General features: G+C 35.0%; 1 protein-coding gene across 6 annotated transcripts in view; it reads right to left on the bottom strand.

The window, feature by feature from the left end:
• The window catches only part of ADAMTS6 (ADAM metallopeptidase with thrombospondin type 1 motif 6), a 148959-nt gene that overhangs the window by 127013 nt on the left and 6383 nt on the right, over positions 1-15563 (bottom strand). For 4 of the 6 annotated variants that reach the window (XM_048291774.1, XM_048291779.1, XM_048291773.1 and 1 more), the window contains 5 exons: positions 14790-15154; positions 7513-7681; positions 2026-2243; positions 1422-1505; positions 782-927 (listed from right to left, as the gene is read on the bottom strand). In XM_048291774.1, coding sequence (XP_048147731.1) covers positions 782-927; positions 1422-1505; positions 2026-2243; positions 7513-7681; positions 14790-15154 — 982 coding nt within the window. The remainder of the gene's footprint in view (positions 1-781; positions 928-1421; positions 1506-2025; positions 2244-7512; positions 7682-14789; positions 15155-15563) is intronic. The other 2 variants (XM_048291776.1, XM_048291778.1) reach the window with 2 other exon arrangements.

Raw genomic sequence — 15563 nt, 5'->3', positions numbered from 1 at the left:
AAGGAGAAATCATAATAAAAAGATCCTAATCCAAATTAGAGCTGTTGCACCTGCTGCTACTTAAACAAAACAGAAAAGAATAAACAGTGCCCTTAAACAACAGTGAGACTTATCTCCTAATAAAGTACAGTTGCCTACCCCTAACTGCAAAGGGACAGACACAAATGCCTTTATCAGGATCTCAAGATTACAGTGCAGGTTTTGTTGAATTCATCACACTAACAGTGAAATAGAAGCAAACAAATGGGCACATATGCAGGCTTTGAAACTACCTATTAAAATTGTCAGTTCTCATCTTAATTAAACATAATAAATCAAACCAGCTACAAAGTAGAGTCTCATATTGCCGGAATCTGCAAGAACCTGTTTTCAGAGAAATATACTAGTTGAAGTTCTGGCTTGAAATTCTTACAAAAACACTTTACATGGTTAACAAAACATTTTCCCTCCTGTTTTGTTCTCCACAATCTTATTAACTCTTTCCAATTATCAAAGTATAAAATGTTCAATAGGATCAATCTTTTCTACTGTAATACTTTGCATTGGCAATTATGAAGCAAAAATAACAGCAGAAGCAAGTGACTTGCAGATCTTACTCCTCCAAATTCTTAATCTAAACTTCAATAAACTGATATATTTAAGACAAGCCATCAATTAATTTTCCTCCTTTTAAGGTTACCTACCAATTATATTACTTTGCAACTAGCCTCTAGACATACATATGCTAAGAACAAGAAAGCTACAAGAAATAAAATAAACACAATACTTATAATGACCATACCTAGTAATAAGAACCGCATTATCATGGTGGGCAATCCCATTTTCTGGAATGGTGTTTCCATCACTTTGGTGGGAGAGAATGGATTTCTGCCACTTACAGAAGCTATCGAGGGACTTGTCTGCATGGTGGTTTATCTCCAAGTTTGGCTGCAATACAACATGCATACCAGAAATGTTCCAAACAAATTACTAAGGTCAGTTGTTAAGCCTTCTGAAAACTAAAATGGGACTATAATTAGAAGCAGTGGTTTCTAGGAATAAACTCTTCTTGCCAAATTTTATTTCTGTAAAATCTGACCCCAAGTTCAGCTGTGTATTACTGAACCATCATTCTTTCCGCTCCAACTTTAATAATCATTATGTCAATACAGAAAAAAAAAAAATCAAAATACAGATCTAAAAATAAAACTGACATCCCCGAAGGTGTAATAATAATCACCTGAAGCAAGAATAGATCTCTCTGAGATGATACACGAAGAATATTCATTTGAACTGCTTCATCTTGATTAAAGTAGTGAAAAATTACATGATAGGTTTGTACTTAGAGGCAGCCACTTCAAGCTATAACTAAATGAACTCTGTATTATACAATAATGTGCTTTGTATTTCACAGGTATAAAGCTTAGCACAACAGTCCTTACCTGATCTTCAGTGAGGACAATCAAACGTGTCACTATAATATTCACAACGTTTCCTAGACTGGAATCACGATAAAGTTTGGCAACCTGACCTCCAGAAAATAAGAAAAGGCACAAAGTCAGACAAGAAACACTACTTGCTTCCTAAATGGTTAAAAATTAACCCAATTTCCTCATGTAGTTCCATAATGTAAGGTATCACTGTCACCTAAATACAAGTTATTTTTTGACCAAAAAATTCAGTAAAAAAAAACCTTTTGAGTCATACTTTTCAATTGAAACTGTTTATATCTCGTTTCATAAATCATCCAGCACAATGAGGATTTAGAGTGTCAACATAAGCAGAATAGAACTGTAAAATCTGTACATAATTATTTGAATTCAATATTAAAGACAACAATTTAAAAGTGATCACAACATACATCTTGACAGAAAAAGTACTGCATTTTTCCCAAAATGCTAAGATTTTCAGTATTTTAACTATTCATTCCTGCAAGCTAGTACATATATTAAGGCATTATTCCTGGCAATAAATAAACACTCGACAGGTCCATTATCATTACAGTACATATGTATTGATACGAACACAGAGAAGGATGAAACTTACAATATTCATTACACTCAAAATGTAGTGTTCAATGTCTTTGCGACCATGGTATCCCACCATCATTTTGTCTGCTACTACCAGCGTTTCCACAAACCGTTCAAGGCTTACAGATCTCTTCTGCCGACTATGACTACTTAGTGTGTCATTGACTGGAAGTGAAGCTGGAAAAGCAGATGCATCATTCATCCACCAAGATTTGCCGCTTCTTGTGAGGTCTTCTAGGAACCAAAACAATTAAATTCTTGAGAGGGGGTCACTAGTAAAACGCATTCAAATGCACCTGTTTTAAGTTGAGATTGCAATCTTCAAGGTTCTAACAAAGAAGTCTTTCTTGAGGCAAAGAAAAATCAACTTTATTTAATTCCTAACTTATTTTTAAAAACTTATATAATGAAAAGCCTACTTTGAACTCCAATAATCTCAACTCTCCTTAAATTTGAATTAGGATGATAAATCTACAATCTTCTCTTAACAAATCTGATTTTGCACATTTATGTTGCTACTAAAGATTACTTATAATTAGCCACAAGCACATGTCAGAGTTTTAGGAATGAGAACAAGACAGCTACAACATCTGGGAAAAAAAAATACTAGAAACCAAAAATCCAAAATTAATGTAAAAGTTATCAAAATTTACTAACAAATTAAATATGCTCATAAAACACTAAAAAGTTTTTTCTCTCCTGCAAAAGTCTGTAATTTTTAGGCAGTTAGGGTTACATACCTAAAATGAATCCATTTTCTCTTCAGAAAGCTATCAGATTATATTTTATCTACCTTGTGAACTAACTATAACAAAAAGTTTTAAATGGTCTGACATGAGATAATTGCCACAGTTATTTTAACACTAATTTCAGTTCAAATATGTTGATTCTTGTTTTTCTTTCAGGTAAATATATAGAAAAAAAATATTTCTTGTCTGCAAGAAATAAATCATTAAAAATCCAAGGAGCTGTAATTATCAGCAAAACAAATATTACAAACTGACTTTGAATTCTAATTCCTGTCCTCAGGACAAAATTGAACCCATCCTATCCTGCAAACCTGGCTTTTTTGGTGTGTATCCCTTTTCCACAAGAGCCAACACAGATCTCAAGCTAAAGTTTAGCAAAGTATATTGCTAGTCTGGTTTTATCTAAGTAGAATTTCAAAATATCCAAGTTATTTTTGGTATTTACAGATGAGCATAAGAACATTAATAGATACATTTATAACTGTCTGAACAGGACTCCTCAAGTGAGCAATTTCTGAGATGCATCATTACCTCTACTAAAATAAGGTCAGCTAAGGATGATTAGAGATAGAACCAGTACCTCCCATATAAAAGCAGTGCTTTCTGCAAGTCAGCTACGCACACTGCTTTCAAAGAGGAAAACTACACCGCAAGGTATGAATGTATGTTCAGATCAAAACCAGGAATACAAAGCTTCAGCATTCTCACTCTTGCAGTGTTTCATCATTTTTGAGGCTATGGTATTGGCTTTAAAAGGCGCATATTTTAGAAAAGTCAAAAAATTTAAATCAACCTGGTAGTTATAAAAACACCAGTAACAAAATTGTCCTCACTCTGCAATCCATTCTAAAAAAAAAACCTGTAGAAAGTATTAAAGCCTGGTTTGGATTCTACACTGACTAATAAATTTTTTCCTGGTTTTCACCTCTATTGTACAAAATTCAAAGCTTCTTGTATAGTTCAAAGATTTTCATCTCACTTAAACAGTGACTTAGGAATGTCGAATTTTCTCTGATAGCTACTGTACTAAAATTTTTTTTAATTCATTCTTTTTCAAATAACAAATGCTGATGTTTCTGATGCTCTTGGAGTGCTAGAAGTAGTTTAGAAACGCAATATTGCTTCCACATTAATTCAAAATTTTCACTCGAAGATGCAAATTATTCTAAACATTTGAAAACTTCTGACTTCAAGCATAAAACTTACAGAGGACAAAAAAGATTATTCTGGAATCATCTTAATACTATCTTTTAAACAAAGGTTTCAGGAGACTTCAAAAGAACAACCATTTCTCATTTTCTTATCAGATAAGAAGCTTAGGCTCCAGCTGATCTCAAAGCAATGAGAAAGCTGGAAATAGTCCTTGCGCTCCAGGATCTATCAATGCTTATGCTGTTTTTCTCTAAAAAGCACTAAATAATGCTGGCTAAATTATTTAAAATGCTGAAATATATCAATAAATAAAGATCTGCAATTTATTTAACAGAAATACTTATGTGGCAACTTACATCATTCTTTCGCCATATTCATAGGTTAAAAAAAAGAAAATTAAACTCAATTAACATTGAACATAGTTATAAGGAAGTAGAAAAGGGAAAAAATGGAAAGAAAAAATAAAGAAAAAAAAAAGAAAACCAACCAAACCAAACCAAAAAAAAAACCCAACCAAAAAAAACACCCAAAAAAATCAGGAAAAACACTATAATTAACCCCAAAATAATTATGGCAATAGTATTAAATTAGGTTTTACACTGCAACTGCAAAGAAATCCAAACCCATGTAAACATGGAGTTCACAACTACAGTTCACAAGGTTTCCTACGTCAGTTATCTAAGATATTGGGTGGTGGTCAAGGTGGAGAGAAAGAGGCACAAATAGAAAAACATCTCAAAATGAAATAGCAAACTTATGTTAGATGCAACTATGACAATATTTTGAAGAGAAACATTATGCTGCTTTTTTCTAAATATTTTAGCACCATTATTTCATGCATCTAGCAAGCTTTTATTTCATTTTATAATACACCAACTGTAAAGTCTGACACAAGTGAAATCACTATTTATATCAAAATATAGTAGAGCTATCCAGAAATAATTTGCCACTCTGCAGTTTCCATATGTCAATTTTCGTTGTTTCTTATCCAAATACAGCATTTTGCAAGATAATCCAGTGGTCTCAAACCCCACTGAAGTAATTGGAATTTGGCAGTGGAAAATTTCTTACCAAGGCCTTAGGGATTTCAGCTGTATTTATTGAAACATAATTAATTGGTGACAATACATACATGACACACAATTTCAATGTTTTATTTTTGGAACATTTTTATGTTTAAATGCTTAAAATACAATTTAAATTGTGAAAATCTATCCTATGCTCTTATCTGAATCTCCTTGCCTCTCCAATTCTCCTTTTGTATTAGCTATCATAATTCCACCATCTATTATGAAGCAGTCCATCACTTATTCATCCCAGTCAATTCTGATCATGCTTTCACCAAATTTTGTATTCCACTTTCTATTCTATTATTGTCTGAGAAAGATCAGAAACTACACTCCCTTTGTCTCTATCAACACTTCAAAATCCTGACCATTTCCCTGATGGAGACAGGTACAGAACAAACTAGGTTACAGTAGGGGAAACCTGACAAATAACTCACACAGTCACTCAAGCAGATTCCTCCCTGAATATAATACTAGGAAAACTGTTCTGAAGGTAAAGTTAAAATCGGTCTCCAGACAAAATAAATCATACACTGCCAAAAGGTAGTTACAGCTTTGTCATGACTGCATTTTAAAACACAAAATTGGACTGTTCGAAACTTCCCAAACCAGTCAAATTCCCTAAAGATCACTGAATACCTGGCTTTAATCCTTGAGTGTGAAAGCTGCAAAACTGAAAATTAATATTTGACTTTACTTTTTAGCTATTATATTTTTTTAGGTATTTCGGGATGCTTTGTATGCCATTTCCCTTTAAGATAAAGCTGCAACAGTGCTCAGAAAATGAGTTTAAAAGGCTTTGGTACCCATGAGGGTAAAATAGAATGTCATCTGGAAAAGCAAGACCTTGCAGTCTTGGCAGAGAACAAATTTTTTTAGACATTTTCATGAAGTGCAAATAGTATACAGAACAACATGAAAAGGAGAAACTGAGATGAATGAGCATCGTCATAATCTCAGGCTTGTAAAAAGCAGTGCTTTAGTACTTCAGTAATTAAGGATTCTGGGATATAAAAGCTCAGGGAGTGCACAGGAGCTTCCAAGAACAAAGGTATCACCAATTATCCAAATTAATAAATGCTAAATATTACACCACATTTTACAAAAAATGCATGCAAGATGTATAGCTCTAATCAACCTGTGATCCATGTGACAGATACCACCAGAATAACTGAACACAACCTGACAAAACTAGCTCCCTCTGCTTCATAGCTTGGAGGAGAATGACTTCTAAGCATTACTCTAGAGGACAAGATCCAACAGAAGCCAATATCCTTTCTTTTTGTAGGGATATAATAATGGTAAAAATTGCATGTTCCTACATTTCAAAACCTTCCACTTATTTCAAGGGGCTTAAGTGACAGCTGTCCCTGCAAAATGAATATATACTACCACCTTATTTTACAATCAGTTAGCAGGCAGTAACAGCTAAGAGACTTGTTTAGCAATATTAGAAGAATGTGTATTGATTAATGCTCTCAAAACAGAAGTTACATACATGAAGTCTGACATTCCATAAACACAATTAACTGAAACACTCAAGAAAAAAAACTGTCTCCCAAGAATAGGATCTTGTAGACACTCTGTACTGTAGGCTTAGACAGCTGGTACCACTAAACATTATAAAGTCCAAAAGAAGCTAAAATAAATTACATCAAAAAGGAGTGATTTTTTTTTATTTTAAGATTAGTTATTGTCTGCTCCATGCACTGAATTTCATGGAATACAACTGTCTGGACTGAACTTTTAAGAATAAGCTACTACTGAAATATAAACAATTGACAAGGTTAGAACATTTTTCTAAGTATGTTAAAAAAAAAATTACTTTTGTGCTCTAAAAGAACTTGTCAGATTTACTCCATGCTGTCTTCAGGAAATTAGTTTTAAAGTTAATCAAGGGCCATGTCAGAGTACTTGAAAAGTATATCTGTAGAAGTTAAAACTACTTTACAAAGAAAATATCTCTCCATCAAAGCTATATAATCCTTCCCATAAGGCACATGTAAATCACATATTTGACTATAACAGAATAATATCAACCAACTAGACCAAAAACCAGTACCAAATCACCATAAACCTCTGTAAACAAGAAAGATGTGGACTCAGTTCCAAACACATTGATAACCATAATGCTGACATATTTATTGCATATCAAGTTTCTTCAAATGAGATGAAGCACATATTAAACATTGAGCTGTAATATGTAGTCACTCAATCATGTTTTCCTGTTGAGGAATGAAGTACATTTATACACATTTTGAGGAAGCCTGTGCTCACTTCCACCACTGTACACAACACAGGCATAAAACAAGACTTATTCCCGATGTCTTAGTTTTTGAAATACACTATATTCTCAATCTGAAGCTGGAAAAAAAAAAAAAAGCAAAACTACTTTTCAACAAAATATTAGAACACCCACAAGGAGGATTCTCATTGCTATATTCTCCACTGCGTCTTAAATATGAAACAAGCAAGATCTTAAAATACATCTTAGGTTATCATTTTTTAAAAGGAATGGCACTCATTCTTCTTTACCTGAGACTCCACAGTGACTGTGATCATAGAGGTGTTGCTGGTGCATGGTAGATTTTTTGTATATAACATGAGGATGACCATTCTCGTAACTATAGTCACTAGAATCTTCTGTTATATTCCTTAAAGGCTCAATAAAATACTCCTCATCTTCTGTAGCAATGACTCCATGCTTAAAGAAGCAGATAAGAAAACAAAAGCTTACAAAAGACAACATGAAACTACTACCACAAAACTTAACTTTGAAAAACATTCTCTGTGAAGAAATCCACAGCTAGAAGCCAACACATAAAACAGTGCATGAGCCAGCTCTCCTCTGCTGATTTTAGTATGAGCAGGAGTGGAAGCCTACAAACAACACAGTGAGAAAAAATAAAATTATTATAGTCCTATTTTTGGAGTACTTTCACCTTTTTTTTTGGTGGATGCAGTTAAAAAAGCAAGAGATATTCTCAGAATATTACAAATAGTGTCTTCACAGATATGTTCCAAAACTACAATGATTCCCATTAAAAATTACACCAAGCCATTATGGCAATATCCATCCAATATCGCTCTGTGATGCCACATTGCTATATGCTTAAAGCCAAACACTTCAAAGACAAACACCATGAAGGATTAATTTTAGGACACATATTCAAAGAAACTATTTATTATTTTACATCCAGACACAATCCCAAAACTGAGCTAGTTAATAGAAATCAAATTATTTATATTAACTTAGGTTACACTGTCTACAAAGCATTCAGTCCACAAAAAGTCTTGCCACAAATCTAGCAAGTAAGAGTTATTGCAGACTGTATACTACACCTCATTCTCCATAACAAATGAACATTTTCTTTTCCTCATACTGCAGTGCAGAATAGTAGATATTCTATTCTCATAACTTTCACATTTGTGAACTCAGCTTCTTCCAAACAGGAAGTGGTTTATGGAAGAAAGGGGAGATTTCAGGCCAACTATGCAATTTCCTGAACCTTCAGCAATTAAAACTGAACTTTAGCAAAAAATTCAGGTTTTGGATCCTTTCAGATATATAGAAATAGTGGGGAATAAGCCCCAACAGATTTCTGCACCCATATTTGCTAAACAAAAAATTCTGATACACCCTTATGTAGAAAATTCTGAATGTATAAACTTTCTACACAGGGAAGAGCTATTCATCAGACAGGGGCCTGGGAGCAGGAACTTCTACATTCATATCCTGACTTGGTGAATCTCAAATTTCTACCACACCTCTGATCTGTAAAACAAGTACTACGCATGAATCTTTTTTTAAAACCTCTATGATCAGCCATAAGACTACTTGCTCCATAGCTGCTCTAAGTATCATAAAGCTGTCTTCAAAGATCAGAGCTTGCCTTTGTACTCTTGGTCAAAGCTCTCATCCTGCTACCGTTTTGTACATAAAATGCCTACCGTTCTTCACTTCTGAAACAACAACATAAAACTTATAAAATAAAAAATCCTATGCAATATGTCAGAAACAACAGTATTTTCCAAACAGAACTGTATAATAAATTGTGAAAAGTATATGTATGAACAGCTTTCAATTACTCATTTGTGAATGCAAAAATACTTGAGGGGTATTTTTCATTACTAACTCAATTATTAACTCAGAATGTAACATCAGGGTCTAAATTCACCTGGAAGATGCCAGTATCAAATTCCTCTCACAATGCCTTCTTGTTACTTGAAGTCTAAGGTTTTACTAGAAAATAAATCATTTACTGGTATACTGCAGCTTAAATAGTATTGAAAATATAAACCAAATTGTAACTGGACTTGCCAGATGCGCAGAAAGAACCTTGACAGTTTGGACTGCATCCAGTGTGGATGTCAGACATCTGGGTTCAAGTGAATCCTGAGCCATTGTAAGCTCTGCTATTATGTTCCCACAGGAACAGAGTCCTGCAGAGTGGTTCTGGCCAACCCCATCAGGCTGTCTGCCTCATGCCAAGCCTGAGGAAACAGAGGTACCATCCAATCTGTGGCATTGTCTCTCAGACTGAGTGGGTCCTAATTTAAATTCCTCCAGAGCATACATCCTTCCTATCTGTACTCAAGTCCAGCCATGTTTACAAGTCTAAGCATGAATAAGATAATTATATCAGGTACTGAAATTGGTAGTTGTAAGTGGCAAGATTACCTCAGAGGAACTAAGTCAATTCAGATAGCACAAATACTTAATTGCAGCACTAATTCTCTATACAAATTGCATATTTGCTCTTTCAAATAACTAAAAAATGTCTGCAAACAATGGTCACAGTTCCTTCGGGTACCAGCAGTTAAAATGGTAGGGAGAGTATCACAACTTTTTCCAATGCCTAGCTGATATCTGATCTCATTTGCCCAAACACTGTGGTGTTTGAGAAGAGATATTTTAATAACATTTAGTTAAGGAACTGCAAATAAATTTTAACATAGATCTACCAGCAGGCAGTGAAAACATATATGTAGTCAGTCACTGCAGTCAAACAAGTGATTCCATCAGCACGGAAACACACTGACCCAGCATATGCACTTCCCATAAGTCTGGCATAGGTATACCATTTTAAGCCTAACAGTATTTTTGCTTGCAAACAAAACTGCTCTTCCAGTGCTAAATTGATGCAAGTGATCTTGTTGAATCACAGTGATTCAACAGTGAAATCACAGCTTTTTAAGAAGCACTCTAAGTTCTGCGACTAAAAAGTACCTTGGTGACAGCCAGCATATAATCTGAGTTTCAAAAATTCATGTGGCTAGAGATACTTCCATTGTTTATGTATTCAGCAATGCCTGATTAATACATAGTGGGAAGTATACTATTATATGCAAACCAACATTCTAAATAGCAGCTTTGACTTATAATCCACTATTTAAGGAAAACAAGACTTCAGTTGAAAAAGGAGTTTGAAATAATGCCCATTTAAAGCACTAAAATGAATTAATTTTCATTTTCTTTTTAAGTGTCGTTATTGTATTTTAGCAGTTCATAAATTAAACTTCTGTTCCAAAGCATCAAAAATATCATTAAGACATAAGAATGACCAGAAAAGGTTTTGACAAAATACCATGAATATAAGAAACAAGCTGAATGCACCAAGTACGTTACTACAAGGAACATTCCCAAGATTATTATCTAAAACAGATTGTTTGAGGTCCTGTGTTATCCAATCCCACTACAGACTGCCAACTCATGCTAACATATACAACGTCTGGTTCCAGCAGTTTGACATGCTCAGACAAATCTGTGAATCCACGTGGAGTTTCCCTGAATTTGTGAAAAAGAATCTTTTTCTGTCAGGCCGTCCAGCCAGTGCCTTAACCTCCTTCAGATGGGGCACATCCATCAGTTGCAAAAGGAAACAGAATTATGGGGGACAAGCGCATGCCTTTTCCACACAGTACTACTGTTTCACAATTTTTCCACGTCTTGAATCTTTTTAGGCTTTATACTTTGTCCATTTTTAATATAAAGTAGTAATAACGGGAACTTCTGAAAATGTGTCAGTGTTGTTCAGTATGTCAACACTTGGCTATACACTGTGATTTTATGTCTGAGAAAAAAAGATTCCATTAACTTACTGCGCTCTCAAAGATGAAAAAAATAGTGATCTGGCCTGAGACAGCACATCATGGAATCTAACAATGCATCTTAAAACTAGGATAGGGAGAGCTTGTATATAACTTTCTGAATAATGTTATACTGCAAAAACATACAAGTATCAAAGATAGCCCTAAAGACACTGATATAGAATTATTTCACATACAGTCAAAAATACCATAGTACATGCACATGATAATCTATAAAACTAGATGTATTCTTTAGAGTAAATTCAGCCTTCAAACGAGCTAACTCCTAGGAAAATTATTAGTAATTTATAAATACATGTATTTAGAAATACATGAAGCAAACATTAAGTCTTCCAGAAATTCCAACTGCCCATTAAACAAGTAAGCTCATGCTTTTAAGCCACAGCCACCTACCTGTGCTTTCTTTATCATTTCTGGATGGAGGTAACTGTCCAGCACAAACATCATGCAAGGCATAAACTTCACATATATGGAAATACTGTGTCTTTTACATTAACCATTTACTTGGGACCACAGTAGCCTCAAAATAGTTCCTACTACTGACCTTTTCAGCCCAAAATTACAAAATCTGCTACCATGCAAAACTTGTTTGAGCACTCAGTTAAGAGCTTTGACACCTGGCAGAAGACAAAGGTGAATGAGAATGCGAAAAGTTTGGGGTTTGCTTGATTCCATTACCGAAGACTCCAAAACTTCTTTGAGGTTTGCTCCTTTCAGAGTCAGTCAAACTCCATTCCCCAGAGGTGAAGTTCTCTCTTCAGCCAGTCTACCACCATTTCTTTTCTTCTTTCCTTCAGTATGAAACACTCAGCTTAGAGAATGCCTCAGTCTGGTTGCCTAAAGGTCCTAAAGTGCTGCTCATTGCAGGCTCTTTCATGATACAGCCAAACCTGCAATCCATCCACAAGCGCAGCATCCACTACAGCACATATGAGCTTGGAAGCTAGCAAGCCTGCAGACAAGACCTTCAATTTCCTCACATGAATGCTCACTGGATTATAGAGCTTTCCTCACAACTTCAGACAATTTATAGCATAATCAGGGCCCAGCAGATGGAAACTGCTGGAGTGAAACTTCAGTAAGCAGCAGCCTGTAATTCTAGGACACTTGGTAATGAGAAATATAGAGGGAGAGGCTGAAACAAGAAACAGTGAGAGGAAAATGAACTGACTGCTTGTCACTTTTATTATAATGAAACTGAGAGAAAGCCCTCCTTACACTTATCTTAAATATAAGTGTTCTTCAAAGTCATGCAACGTATGTTATTTAAATCATGCTCTCACATAACCACTCTGAACTAACTAACTAAACAGAGTAATTCAAGACATTCAATAAGGGGAAGAAATTTGACCTATTTGTCAACAGTGAAATGTAACAGGACAACTGGAGTAAATGTAACGCATACATTTTGTTTGTGAGCAACATTCACTGTTAAAGATTACTTATTACCTGCTTTAGAGTTAAACTTCCAATGACTGGCTTTGATACAGATGTCAATCAAGGGCTATTAGAATATGATTGGCAGTCACTTACAGACCAGCAATCAAACTGGAAAATACAATGAATGCCTTAAATATAAAGCATTCTGAACTATTGCTAAGTTTAAACAAGTAATATTGTCTTCAATATTCACTGCCAATGGCTTTATTAAACATGTTCTAACCAGCGGCTGTGTAACAAAACATTCATTACTAGGAAACATCATTCAAAAATAACATTGTGATGGCTTTATCTGAACTTGTGTGCCTAAAGACTGAATTTGAATTAAGGCTGCCTTAATACCAGAAAGACAGACAAAAGAACTGACAACAACCACAGTCACTGAAGATGACAATTTAACTGGGAAACACTCTACACTGAAGTTAACTTACAAACACAAAGTTAACATACCGACACCTAGAACCACAGGCACCTTCACTCCAGCAAAATGGACAGCCTGAGGGCAAAGGGAAAACCTGCAGCAATGGGAGTGCTAAATGTCACCTCAGGGTGTTGGGCAAACCAAAGCAAAAAAAAAGATTCTGCTTCCTCATGACATCTTCCACGCGCTTTTGAAGAAAATAAGTGCCATGAGGAGCAACAGATGAGCAAAGACAACAGGAAAATATGGGCTTTTTTCTGTTTCATCCCACTTTTATTTTCCTAACATGAAAGGAAAACGAGAGTCAGCTAGGGCAAGGGCAGGAGTTCTTGGCTCACTGCCTTAGCCAAGGTCAAAGAGGAACTGAAATGGGATCACCATGGCACTTACTGCAGGCTCCAAGGGGACCAACTAGTCTGTGCACCAATTAGCAGAAATTCTGGAAATAAAGAGGCATGCAGCCTCTTTTAAAGAAATGAGTCCTGAAAGAAGGGACTTGGTCTCCATCATATTTTTAGCTGAAAAGAACTCAAAGGCAAAGATGGAGTGTACTAACGTTGAAGCTTGAATAACTGTGACAGAGGGGAAAAAAAAAAGCTATTACATGGAAACTGCAATCAAAGTGAAAATTGTACTAAATTCAGACCTATCTACTATAAGTCTACATGAACAAACTGTGATACCACACTCAATGGAACATCGTTTTAAGTCCATTTCTTTAAAAGTGTTCACTTAACGCTTGAAATCCCCATTAAATATTTTTCCTCAAGAATCCTCTGAAATGTTAAACTAGACTGTATCAGCGATATCACAAGTAGATGGGTGTAATGCAACCTATCTAGATCTGAAACAGCTGGCTTTTTTTTGAAAATAACATGCCAAGAGGCATTATTCAATAGCACTTCCAAGGATAAATGGAAATAGTTTAGCAAATCTGAGTAATCTTTTTTTTTACTTAGCAATTAGTTAGATCTGCCTATTCCTAATAAGAATATCGACCAGCATTCTACCATAATAAAAACCAGAATGAGTAACCATAATATACATGTATATTTTTACTAGAGAAAACACTGGCTCTTGATTTAGTGCCTTTCTATTTTAGTATTTTGTTACTCAATACTCTTGCTTTTTTAATTCTTTGCATTCGTTTTCTAATTTCTTTCTCCCATGAAGGTACTACTGTCATGTCATCAAAAGATCACCAGTAAGAGAAGAGATGAGACTAAATGAGGTAAGAACTTCCAATCTTCCTTCTAAAAGCAAAGGTTTACAATTTAGAAACAAAATCTTTCTGGTAAAAAAGTTATATAATTACTTTCTGATACTGGTACCTGCTAAAGACTTTTCATGTTTTGAATCTATAGCAATGATGATGTCTACACCAAGCAATTCCTCTTGTTTTATTTACTCAATTTCTAAACCCAAATACTCAAAGACAAGCAGGTGTTCAGTGCAATCAACATCTCTCTGTAGAGACGCAGCATCCTGGAGGATCCACTGTTTCCTCCTTCCTGCCCCTTGAGCCTGGAAGGTTCTTACAACTCTAAAGATCTCAGCACAGACCTAATCTTGCAGCCCTAGTGTAGACACTGTAAACACTAAAGAGGTTGCCAGCTAGAAGACTACAGAATTGAGTCTTACTACTTATATTAAGCTTGAAAAACAAACAACTACTTTTGCCCACAACCTAGATCAGGTTTTAGGGGTTTTCTGCACCTTCCTGTCTACTTGCTTCCCACAGGGACTCAAAAAACCTGAAAGATATGCCAATTTAATTCTTCTTCTGTAATTTAAAAGGGACAAGCACACTGTTATACTATAACATTTAATATGGACTTACCAGACCATTGCAGTTGCTTAAGGCCACTTTAGTTGTACTGTGTTGGTCTTGCAAATATCCTGTGTAATGACAGTGGTCTAAGAAATCATGCTTCCATTGTGGTCCATCTTTCCCCCAGTACTCTACTGTAAAATGTCTGGACACCAAATCTGTGTTGAGAGTCAGGTTTAAATGAAAGTGCTTGCCATAGGCAGAAAGTTTAAAAAATAATTTAGATGCTGCCAGTTCTTGGTCATAAGGGTCTGTGCTCCTCCTCCTTCTTGAGGGTTTAGGATTTTTCACAGTAAAGCTGAGGAAGGCTCCATTTTGATCAACCCTTATTGGGATTGTTAGTTGGTAGTGTTCAAGGTAAGACAGGAATTCCTCTTTGTAATCAATCACAAGGTAAGACAGTCCAGGGAGTGGGCATAGAAGAAAAGAAAATATAACAGGAAACAACAAGTAGTAGCATAAACATAGACCATTTTTGGGTAAATTTCATCACTCTCGTGAGTAAAAGTCATTTTCAGTTAAACACACAATGCAGCATTTTACTACATAAAATAAAACATTATTTTCTTTCTTTGTAAGTCAATGAAATGTGTTTGGTTTCCTATTAATTTGCTTATCACTGGAAATATGAAAAAATTTTAATACATATCTTTTCCTATTTACCAAAAAATATGTAAATATTTGGGGCTAACTTAAGAAGGGCATATTTTTCCCAGTGATACCATTCAAAGACAAAAGCTATAAAATCCACTTGCAAGAATACAAACAGTAGTAATGAAAAGG

The sequence above is a fragment of the Corvus hawaiiensis genome, chromosome Z, assembly GCF_020740725.1.
Source record: "Corvus hawaiiensis isolate bCorHaw1 chromosome Z, bCorHaw1.pri.cur, whole genome shotgun sequence".
NCBI lineage: Eukaryota > Metazoa > Chordata > Aves > Passeriformes > Corvidae > Corvus > Corvus hawaiiensis.
The sequence above is the reverse complement of the archived record's forward strand: the minus strand, read 5'-3'. Positions and strand labels throughout refer to the sequence as shown.